Source organism: Crinia signifera, chromosome 2, assembly GCF_055691185.1.
Source record: "Crinia signifera chromosome 2, ASM5569118v1, whole genome shotgun sequence".
Lineage (NCBI taxonomy): Eukaryota > Metazoa > Chordata > Amphibia > Anura > Myobatrachidae > Crinia > Crinia signifera.
The window spans coordinates 139,724,642-139,737,171 of record NC_139218.1 but is presented as its reverse complement, the minus strand read 5'-3'; the positions used below and the strand labels follow the sequence as shown (position 1 = coordinate 139,737,171).

The 12,530-nt window shown below is 43.9% G+C and overlaps 1 protein-coding gene across 1 annotated transcript in view; it reads left to right on the top strand.

Annotated features, from left to right (window-relative positions):
• BLACAT1 (BLACAT1 overlapping LEMD1 locus) overlaps window positions 1-12,279 on the top strand; it is a 33,789-nt gene extending 21,510 nt beyond the window's left edge. The window contains exon 3 of the mRNA XM_083173014.1: window positions 8,860-12,279. Within this exon, the coding sequence (XP_083029140.1) occupies window positions 8,896-8,997 (102 nt within the window). The 5' untranslated portion in view covers window positions 8,860-8,895 and the 3' untranslated portion in view covers window positions 8,998-12,279. The remainder of the gene's footprint in view (window positions 1-8,859) is intronic.
• Window positions 12,280-12,530: the final 251 nt, after the last annotated feature.

Sequence of the window (12,530 nt, the reverse complement as noted above, 5' to 3'; positions counted from 1 at the left end):
TCGGTGTCTGAGTGATTGAGGAACTCGTACCCTCACATCTACCATATTTAATTTAAGTGTAATAGCTAATGGGAGTCCAGCGGAACAACTACAGCATGTTCCACTGTTGCTGCCTGGTAGATAAAAGGATATAAACCTAGGACCTGATTCAGACCTGTTTGCTAGGCTACATATACTCACAGAGTAGCAAACAGGTAAGGAGAGCTCCGCCCTGACAACGCCCACCCTCCGCCACCAAACCTCTTCGCTAGCATGTGAGGAGATGTGTACTCTAACACATTCTCTTGCATACAGCCGAAGGGGAGTGAAAATCTTCGATGGCCGCTGACCATCAAATGATTTTTCTCCCATTCGGTAATAATTCAGTCAAAACTGACTTCTTTTTCCCCTGATTGCCGAGTACAGGGCAGGCGCTGACGTCATGTGACATCAGTCTCCTACAACAAGCAGATAACACCACACCTGCAGTCCCAGGGGAACGCCCCCGACAGCATTTATGGGGATGCCCATAAAACGCTGGATATTCCCCTGTTCCAGCTCCTCCCATATTACCCCACTATTCTTCCTGGGTACTCCTGACCTGCAGCTGCATTTGTAGACATTTGAGGGGGTGGAGCACAAGCACTTATTTTATTTTGAGGCAGGAATGTAGGAAGGTAGGAATGTGCTGTTTGTGTGAGGTATAAGGTGGTAAGTTTGTGATGTGTATTAGGATAAAATGATAAAAAGAATTTAATGACCGTTTTTTAGGATAAAGTCCTTGGTATTTATGTACTGTATTACAGTCATGGGATATATGTGCTGATATTTATATACTGTATTAGGAGGAGGTGAAAGAAAATTCAGCTGAATACATATTTAAATTGTATCTTTATGATTTATTGTTCACACTCAGAGATCTCCCTGCTGTGGTATATGGCTTTTTATTCCTATGTGATTGCATTTCAACCTCACGTAGGGCTGAAAGCCATGTACTGCACAGGGGACACTCGCCATTCAGTGTCACCAGCTTTTATCATTAATGTATCCACAACCTCCCTGAACAGCATAGAGTATCCCACTAAATGTACATGCAACAAGGTGTAAAATAATGATTCCCAGATTTACTTTCTCAATTTCTCCCCAATGCATTATACCCTGATGTAACATGTTCTACAAAGACAATACAGTTGGCATCTATAAAGATGTAGCTTCATCAACCACTTTCACCCATGCAGATTAACTCCTCAACCCTGGCACACCAAATATGTGTAAAAATGCTCACATACTGCCGAGTAACAGTGGAGGAAATAACAGGCAGACTTCCTCAATTTCAAACTTTTGCTCTTCCAACCCAGCAGCTCTTTGCCACGGTCATCTAAATCCTCTGCCCACCTCATCTATCCTCCTCATTCACTGCTCTTGACTTTGCCACTTAACTCACATCCAAAATTGACTCCATATGTCAGGACACATCATCCCACCAGACCACAAGCAATCAACAATCTCTTTTCCCTCCTCAACCCTCTTACCAACTCTGACATCTTTCTTCCATGTATCTGGTGAGGAAGTCATAGACATAACCCAAACACACACACACACTCCCCATTTGATCCTATCCGCTCTTGCCTACTCCGCTACCTCTCACCCTCTACCTGTTCACATCTAGTCCACCTCCTCAATCTGCCTTCTACCATGCACTCAACTCCCCCATTCTTAAAACTACCCTTGATCCAAACACACTCTCCAACATCTAACCCATATATGTCTTCCCTTTTGCCTCCACACTCCTTTAACATTTTGTCTACTGACTTTCTTTTCTCCAAATCACTGCTTGACCCATTCCAGTCTGTCTTCTGTCTTCTCCATGGCCCTCACAAAAGTCTGCAGTGACATCCATGCTGCCAAATGCTTATTCTTCTTGACCTCTCATCTCCTTTTGAAACTTTAGACAACCCTATTCTGCAAATGCTTCACTACTCCGATCTCTGTATACTGCCAGGGGATACTAACTGTCCTCCTCCCTCTCTAATGGTTCATTCTCTGTCTACTTTAATGAGTTCCTCAAGGTTCTGTTCTTGGTTCTGTCCTTTTCTATCTCTCTATACATCCTCTTTAGTTGAACTCATTAGCTCTTTTGACTTCCAATATCATCTCTATGCTTATAATTCTCAAATCTGCCTTTGCTCCCTGACCTCTCCCCCGCTTCCCTCAATTGTACTGTATCTCCAACTGTTTCTCAGCCTTCTCTTCTCGGATGCCCCAGCTCTTTCTTAAACTTATCATTTCTAATACTGAGCTGACCATCTTCCCACTCTCCCACACAACCTTACCTCAAACAGTCTCATAATCTAATGATGGCGCTACTATTTACTCTAGCCCACAAGTAGGCTGTATTCGAGTAATCCTTGACTTCACCATCTCCTTCAAACCACACATTCAGCACCTCTCAAAAACTACCATTTTAATCTAAAAATATTTTCAGGATCAGACCCTTTCACACCCTGGATGCTATCACTGGTCTTCTCTGGGCTGGACTACAGTAATCTCCTCCTATCTGGCATCTCAGACAAATGCCTTTCTTCACTTAAATGTTTCCTCAATTCTGCAGCCTGGATCATCTTGCTCACAAAATGCACTACATCCTCCCGCATCATCCCTGCCTACCGCCATCTGTTGGCGTAACTTGTGTAAGGCAGCCCCCGCTGCCGCTTGGAGGAGTGAGCAGCAGTGGGTTCTGCATGGGCGCTGACAGTGGGGGCTTTTATGCAGCACTGGGGCAGTGGCTGCACTGTGAGTGCATATACCTGAAAGCCGGTAAGGATCCAGTCTGCCTCCCGGCTGTGAGTGACTGTCAGTCACTCTACTGCACGCATTGTCTGGACCTATCCTCATTCCTCTCTCTCTATGGATTGGCTGCTGCGCTGGACTGGGAGCTCTGTGGGGGCAGAGATTAATGGACCATGGAGTGAGGGGAGGGGCAAGTAATGTGTCTTAATGATCACCGTCTGGCTGTTTTGCAGACAGCAGCCTTTGCATAGTGCACCTCCCCTTTGTTCCCACTGTCTAGTCATCAGTCAGCACTCATGCACTAAACTCCACCCGCACCACAGAATGAGGAGATTACATCTTTACTGCTATTGCTCCTCTTCTCTGCTCCTTCTGGCTGCTGCCCCGGAAAGGGAGGTGACAAGGAGAAGAGTGCCTGTTGTTGTGGTACCCACCCAGAGTAAGCATTTTTTTTTCTCCATTTAAAGTTCCAGATCCTAGTTAAATAAACAAGGACACCCTGTATACTATATGTCCTTTATATAGGGTCCTTTTATGCTGAAGGGAATGTATCAAGTATATGTGCATTTTATTAGAAAGCTTTTTGTTTGAGAAATTGCAGAGAGACGGTGAGGACTGGCCAGGGGGTGCCTGTTTAATTTGTAATGGTCCCCACAGGTACTGCCACAGTCTTGGGTCCAGACAGTCTGTCAGCTAACTTCAAAGCCGCACCTGACAAGGTGCACACCTTCTCCATAGCTAAACTGATGCAGCATGGACTTGCACCTAGGGATGCCGGGATCTGGGATTGAAAAATGCTCAATCCCGGTATTGGCATATCCCCACACATCCCCACACCGGTCAACCCGCACATTTACTTACATTAGCGGCCGGGTGTGGGTTTGAAGTTGCACGGTGCCTCAGGCGGAGGAGAAGAGGCAGGTGGGTGGAGGAGAGTGGAAGGGGTCGGGCACAGGAGCAGAGGCTGCATCAGAGTGGGCGGTGACGGTGTGGCCTGCGCAGCTTGACCTCTGTCATGCTACGCAGGCCGCACGCCAGGGTCGAGATTCGGGAACAGCCGGGCAGCGTCTGAGCATATGTGTATGCTATGCACTGAGCGATTTATCAGCCAGAGTTTTCGCATCATCGCTCAGCATAAACACTGTGCATAAACAGCCCAGTGTATGCACCTTAAGTCACTGTTTCCTGTTTTCTTATTTCTTATTTATGTACTCTGTAATTGGGCACTGTAGATACCTTTTGATATTATAATAATAGAAGATCTACAAGAGCTGGAACAGCAGCAATAGAAATAGTACACTAAGCTATACAAATATCTGTGTGTGTAAAATCTCCATATATATGAGTAGCTTTGTACAACAGACCTGTTGCTCAGTGCAATCTCTAAATTTGTATGTGTGAAAATCACAGGCTTCTTGTATAAGATAAATATCTCTGAGACCTTTTGAGTGAAGGCATAAACTGCCTAGATATTTAGGTGTAAGGTATTTTCCATCCATTGGTAACCCGGGGTCCCCGCCGCCTGCCCGCACCCCCCCCTAACCCCCCCTAACCCTGTCCGTCTCCCTGAGGCGGAGACGGACAGGGTTTCCGTCGCGCTAGCGACGGAGACTGAGACGCGCGTGCGCGTGAGACGCACGTGCGTCTCAGTCTCCTCGCTGGCGAGGCTGCTGGCGGGTCGCCAGCGCGTACGTTCTGGCGACCCGCCAGCAAGGATGTACATAGGCACATACTGTATGTATATGTGTGTGTGTGTGTATGTGTATATATATATATATATATATATATATATATATATACAGATGGGTCTTTTCCCATCTTTGCAGGGGATGGCGCTGGCGTCGCCAGCCGCCATCCCCCGCCAGCGCCATGGCGATCGTGAGAAGGGGACGCGCGCGCACGAGAGGCGCGCGCGTCCCCTTCCGACGGCGCTTCCATACGTTTCCCCGGGTCCCCGCCGGCTTGCCGGCGGTAACCCGGGGTCCCCGCCGCCTGCCCGCACCCCCCCCTAACCCCCCCTAACCCTGTCCGTCTCCCTGAGGCGGAGACGGACAGGGTTTCCGTCGCGCTAGCGACGGAGACTGAGACGCGCGTGCGCGTGAGACGCACGTGCGTCTCAGTCTCCTCGCTGGCGAGGCTGCTGGCGGGTCGCCAGCGCGTACGTTCTGGCGACCCGCCAGCAAGGATGTACATAGGCACATACTGTATATATATATATATATATATATATATATATAAATTTTAAGTAGACGTTCATTACATTTAAAATTTTTTATTACATCTAACATATGCATCCTTTATGACTATATTTATATGTATTTTATATACCATTATAATTTATTAGACCACAATACTCGTAAATCTTATTAGATAATTTACCATTTCCATTTATTGATGGTAAAGTAATATTACATGTACCAATAAAGAGCTGCGATATCTCTAGGTGCTTAACACCCTGACCTTATTGAATGCTTATTTAACTGTTAGTGAAGAAAAATTCAGAAACAAGAATTTGAGCTCATTATAGATATAAATAGCCCCAGACCACAGTTGAGAGCTCTCCCTGTGCAAGTGGTGAAAAATAATGTTATTAAATGCATTAGCAGTCGCAGTATTAGGAAGTAATATCAGTTCATGTACATGTTCTATTCCCAGTTTATATTATTTTTTTATTTCTTACAACCGCTTTTGTATTTATCTATTCTCTTTGTATTAAGATGTACAGTATGTTTTCAGATTCATATACAGTATCTTCCTCTTCATAGTCTGCCCATCCTCTCTCTTCATATTACTCGCTTCGGTACTTGTGTATTATCACGGCACCCGATTTCATCTAAATCGCATACGATTTAGCGGCCGATTCGATCCGCGATGCGATTTAGCGGACGATTTTCTGCGATTTCCTGCCGATTTGCATGCTATTCCATCCTTGCACACCCCCACTATCCAAGTCAGGCCGAAGCATGGCGAGCGGAGGCGGTACACATCCTCCCGACCTGTTCATACCCCACTATCCACGTCGGCGTGGTGTTGATTTTATATAGTGTGGCAAGCGCAGCGAGCCACCAAGCCCGAAGCGTGGCAAGCGCACGCGGACAACTTCACATGTATTCCGCGTGTATACCGATGAAAAGGTCGGAGGACGCGTACCGCCGCCCCTCGCGGCCTCGCTGCACTTGCCACGCTTTGGGTTGGCATTAATAGTGGCGTTAACAATGGGGGTGCATATAATATACTAATCACCCGTCAGGGTGCATGTACAATTAAATCATCGCTTTGATCGCATCGCATGCGATCTGGTCGCATGAGATGCGATCAAAACAATGGCATAAGATTAAAATCGTGGGCGCCGTGCTAGGAAACAAGTACCGCCAAACCTAATAGCAGGTAATTCTAGGTAAGGCAACCTGGGTGCTCGGGTCCATAACCCCAGAGGAGGGCATGCAAAGCCTCTGGTTCCCATAGCAATGTCACCCTGTGCACCCACTAAACTGTAACTACGCCCATGCATGCAGCCCGGTCCATACTAACATAGTCACACAAGTACTGTATATACAGTAGATCCAGAGGCAGCTTTACTCCTCATGGGTCTATAAGCAAGATACCTGTTTTTGGGTCCTCTTCCTCCAACAATCCATAGCGCTATATTTTTTCAGCTGATTGCGTCTTGTGCACAGTCTACTAATAAATGAGTGAACATCAGCATTGCAAACAAATCTGAATCAGGCTTTACAGATGGAGCCACCGTTGTTCATCCCGTCGGCTCACCATAGCTTTCCATCCCATTGCCGGCAATGGGGCGCACAAACATCATACGCACACACGTCCCATTCTTGCCGAATGGCGCACTGAAACTAATACCATTATCACATTTTGAAGTAAACAGACGGCCCATTTTACTTTACAAACCTTTTTCTTCCTATCAAAGAATATGAAAACGACTTTCAAAGTGTGGGCAGGTCCATGTGATGTCATAACACCATGTGGTAGTCCACAGTGCTCTCATTACAATTTTGGATTGGTTCTCATTCCCCTGTAAATTGACAGCTCCATACTCTCCCTTGGACCTAACAAGAGCACAGACATTTCTATTACTGTATACACCTTTTTTTTAGACCTTTTGAATTTACAGTTTATGGAAAAATCAATCTTTCCACCATTAAATTATTATTTTATAAAACCTCTATACACACACACACACACACACACACACACACACACTATGCTGCAATCTGTGCTTCAGTTGCCCATTTCCAATCAGGAAGGACAAAAACTTTGGTTCTCACAGCTTGGAGAGCGATAAAGTGCCAACTAATCAACTCAAACTCAGTCTATAAAGGGACAATTAGTTTCTGGTTGGTACTTTGGCTCTCTCCAAGCTTTGATAAGTTTAGGCCTTAAGCCCTTAGCGTCAGGATGCTTGGGATGACATGAAATAATAAGTTGCATCAAGGTTTATATCTACCAGAATTAATGAGACGTGTATATGATATGTGATCAGAAATGTGTAATCTTTGCTTGGATTTCCCTGATATTATCAAGCATGCTAACAAGACTTCCAGAATACAGAGACAACTTTGCATTGAACACTGCTTATTGAAGAAAGCCAAAACCATTCTTTCAATTAATAACCTGTATTATGTATTTAATGATGTACAGTTGCATTTAGAAACCAAGCTAAGTAGATTCATGAGGATTATGTATAATACCATAAAGCTATATACAGTCGCAACAAAAATGAATGGAAAGCGCATGATTTTTAGATCCCTAGGAGTGATTTATCAAAGCCTGGAGAAAGATAAAGTGCCAACCAATCAACTGCTCTAATTTTTTAATAATGGAGCCTTAACAAGAGATAAATGCAAAGGTGATAAAGAGAGATAAACGTCCAGCCAATCTGCTCCTTCCTGACTTTTTGTAACATGGCAGTTAGCAGGTGATTGGCTGGACGTTTATCTCTCTTTATCATCCTTGCATTTATCTTTTGTTAAGGCTTTATACATCTGCCCCAATGTCTGTAACATGGCAGTTAGGACCTGACTGGTGGTTACTTTGGGCCTTATTCTGGCCGGTGCGGCCGGATCCGATTATGCAGCCAGGACCGTGCGTGCGAAACCCCGCCTTCCATACGGATCGCCAACTCCGTCCGTACGCGGTAAGAAGCTGGCCGAACGGACCGCACGTGTATTTTACACGGAATACGCCTCCTTCATCTAAGGGAACCTCCCCCATCATTCGATGGTCGCAGACCATCGAATGCAGGACCGAGTGCTCCACCAGCTCCCGCAACCTCAGACCACACGGACATTTTTCCGTGCAAAAGCAGGGATCTGGGTGGGCAGCTGACATCCGGCGATGTCATATGTCCGCCCCCTACACGTGCGTCATGGCCGCATTACCATACGTACGCCCAGCGTTTGCATGGGAACGCCCATGAAACGCGGGGCGTATGCATATGGTAATGAGCACAAATAGCCCTTCACGCCCCTCTCCACCCCCTGTTCGGAGTGTTCACATATCATGCTGGATTTGGCCGTACGCCCCGCTCGCACATGCGCAGAGACGCCTCTGCACATGCGCAGACACTAAACATCGGCGTCCCGAACGCACGCGGATATATCCGCACCAACCAGAATAAGGGCCTTTATCTCTCTATAAGTTATCTTTCTCCTATCTTTAATAACTCTCCCACATAATTTGTAGTAATGTCATTAAACAAACTACTATTTCTAATGTATAATTTTGTTTCCAATTTGAAATATTTTGTTTCTTTTTAATGAGCTTTTAAAATGCATCCATATCATATTATCATTGCTATTCTGCATTCAAGTAAAGAGTATAAATTAGCTCCAACAGGTGAACAGATCTTTAGGTGGGATGCAGGGAGATCCCTTAAGTTAAAACCCAGATCCCAGAGGGTGGGGGGATTCCTGGTCTAACTATCTCTATGGTGGGAGGGTGGGGATATTTTGGCGAGAGTATACTTTCAATAGATAATTCCATTTATAAGCAGATATTGCAGCTCAGTAACAGTAACATACACCGTGAACTATGAGTAAAACAATGTCTAACTTTGTTCTTCTACTGTAGGTATACCCCGGACATCAACCTCAGTGCCAACATTCCATGCCTCAGTTTACCTTTGCGTGTTTCTGCGGTCTGCATGGGTTCTGCAAAATGAAACCAAAGAAAGATGAGCCGCAAGTCGAACAAGAGACGTCCGTATGAGGGACATAAAGTATGCCTCCCTCTCAGGGACAGAGCCATGACAATACCTGGGTGGCCTTTATGCCAGAGGGCATGTAGGAGATTGCCTAGAAGAACTTCCCTTACAATGTCACAGCTGGGACAGCTTGCAATGTGTTGCAGAGCAATGCATTACTGGCATCCAGTGTGCTGTTTCCTGTGTAAGGGAATTCAGAGGGTATCCTATGCCATTGTGAGATGCCATATTGGTAACTCATAGTCTAAAAGGCGGATGATTGAATGTGTTGAACCTAGGGATGGAAATTCTAGATGAAGTGACCACTACCTTGTACTGTCCCCATATGGATCCTCCTGATTTGCCATAAGGTCCCACCTGAAGGATAAAGCCAGCATGAGGAATCCTCATGTAATCTTACACATTTTATTTCTGAACAATACAGTTTATACAGTTTGTTCTTTAGATACCAGATAATGGGCCACCTTCTCTAAGCTTCAAAAGTGATAAAATAGAGAGTGATAAACAGCCAGCCAATCAGCTCCTGTGACATTTTTCAAACACAGCCTGTGACATGGCAGGTAGGAGCTGATTGGCTGACTGTTGATCACTCTTTATTTTATCACTTTTGAAGCTTAAAGAATCTGGCCCAAGGTGAGATGTCACCAAGGCCCTTTGCGGACACTGTGGCTGATTTTGTAAAGTGAAATAACCATCCTAGTAAGACTGCTTAAATGACAAAGATATTTATAGTAGCACAGAAGCTTTATGGCAAATTATTAGAGTTTCTCAGCTTCAGCAAAGCTGGCCCACTCATATTTACTACGCTAATGGATAATTAGCTTGTTACTTCAGGAATGTTACGAAGATGTGGCTTGTTTATTGCTAATGAGGAAAGACTGAGAAACCTGTAGCAGTTACATAGCGCAAGTCTGATTCTAGGGCGCTGCTCATTATAGAGTCAGAAAGGAACAGGGCGCTGGGTGAGTTCAGTTATAAAGCACAAATTCTTCACATTAAGTGGCCTTGATATACACACGTATAAGACACACTGTCAAACAAAGCTAATTAGTTTGAATGTGTTATAACATTAAGAAGCTTGATAAGAATTTTCCTAATCAATGTTCTTATGGGGAAAGGAAATCCTTGTATGGGCATACACAAATACCTATACTAAAGCAGCTTATACAGCAACAATCATTATAAAATGATATACTGTACAGCATGGTCAGGCTCATGATAATCTGCATTACTAGAACTGGCAGCATGTTTTTTATTATTATTATTATATACCATTGTCCCTCAACCCATACTAATAGTACATACATTGCTAGGCTCTACAAAAATGGCTCCATAGAACTACTTCCCAGTTATTTGGGTATGATGTATATTAGCTTTATGAAAAGTAATGTTTATTAGCCATATTTATTATACCTATGAATAAGTCTGTATAAAACGAATAATATTTTAGTGTACAGTATAAGATTCCTGATGCAGTCACCAAAACTTTCACCTCAAAAAAGCTGCTCGTAAAAATAGTGGCGGTAAGCTCCAGAGCTGGGATGGATGTATCTGAAGGTGCAGTCAGCATTGTACCAGCAGCATATGGTGCATACACACTGAACAATATCCTTCAGCTCACAATCAATACAGTAAATGACAGACATAACTGCACCCCCATACAAGTCTGCCCCTTTCTGCAATTGCATTAAGGTATGATTGCACTACAAGTTTTCTCAACTTATAATAGGAACCGGCATACTCATAACTCAGCATGTGCCCTGAGAAGGCATATATATATATATATATATATATATATATATATATATATAATCTCTATCACACACAGATAACAGGGGAGATTCAGTCTTTTTTTTTTTTGGTGCACTAAACAGAGCAATTCAATTAATGTTATTTAGGAGCGCTTAACAGCGAGTGTCCATATTTATTTTTGCACCCAGCAATTGCACTCGATCAGAGCCACAATTGAATAGCTATGTCAGTCACCTATTTCTTAAAGCACCCTTTAAAACAAATGAATGTCACCTTAACCCTTTGAGTGCCAGCATCTCTGTGAGAGATGTGCAAAATATCTGCTAAAAATGGCAACATCTCTGTGAGAGATGCAAAATATTGGCTAAAATGCCAGCGTCGCTCACTTTTGTTATATTAAAAATGTTGTGTAAAAAAAAATATATATATTTCCTATATACAGTAAGGCAAACATTACAGGTCATTATGATGAAAAAAAATGTTTGCTTTGCAAATTTCACACCAAATTTACTTGCCACTCAAATGGTTAAGAATGAAATACCATATATACTCGAGTATAAGCCTACTTTTTCAGAACATTTTTTATGCTGAAAAAGCCCCCCTCGGCTTATACTCGAGTGAGGGTCCTACTTGAATAAGTTTTCCCAGTTTTTTGTTGTAAAATTAGGTGCCTCGGCTTATATTCGGGTCGACTTATACTCGAGTATATACGGTACATCTTTGCCAGGTGCCTTCACAAGTTGAATTTGTATATCCAACAACAATAAGAGAGACAGACTTTGACACCATCACCATGTTAAACTTGGAAGGCGGCAGCAGCAGCATCATCCTCACTTGTAAAGCAAAGTAAGTTTGCTGTACTGTATGTGGTGTGTGTTCATTTGGTAATTGCTCAAAATGCAAGTGATGAAACGTGTGCAGATGGATCTTTGCTCATATGTAAAGGATACATCCAAACCTTCCACCATAAATATCTAATCCATATTTTTTTCCTCAGAGGCCTATCAGAATTTAATAGGTTATAAGTACGGAGCTCAAGCCATTAACATACATGTAAAGGTCTTAAAATGCCAAAGTAAACTGCAATACCGTTAAAACACATGTAATGAATAGTTTTCTATATGTTGTCTGTCCTTTATTTTTAAATTGATAGATCTGTTCCTCCCATTAATTTGGGCATTTAGATAGACATTGCTTTCTATGGGTGCATAGAGAAACATTGGAGTGTTAGGGTCTTGAGAGGAGACAAAGCTAGCCAGAAGTAACAGGCACACAGAGCCAGATGTGGGGGTTTATTCAGACCTGATCGCATGGGTGTGAATTCACAGGCCGAGGCGATAATCGAAGGACTGTGCATTCATACAGATCCTAGTGCACAAGGCCATCCTGTGATAAAATCCTGCTACTTTTTCCTCACTGGCCATATGCAAGTTGATTGACATGAAGCCAACAATTGAGGGTGGTTACAGGCCCATTTCCTGTGAGTGTCAGGGAAGACACAGATATGTCCAGGTGCTTGGGGGGGGGGGGAGGGGAGAGAGAGAGTCGTGTGGCGTCAGATCCGGCCCCGATCAGCCTGTTTCTATTGCACCTGCCAAATAAGTCCAGGGCGCACACTGGAAAAATCATTATTCGTGAGCTGCTTGCATATGGATGTGGATGTGGAATGGAAGGAATCACAGTGCTGCAATATTTTCACAAGCTTGCACAACAATTTGCAGGCATGCACAGGGCGGTGATTAGCTGATCGCAGGGCTCTGCTCATTAGCAGCCCAGCTATCAGGTC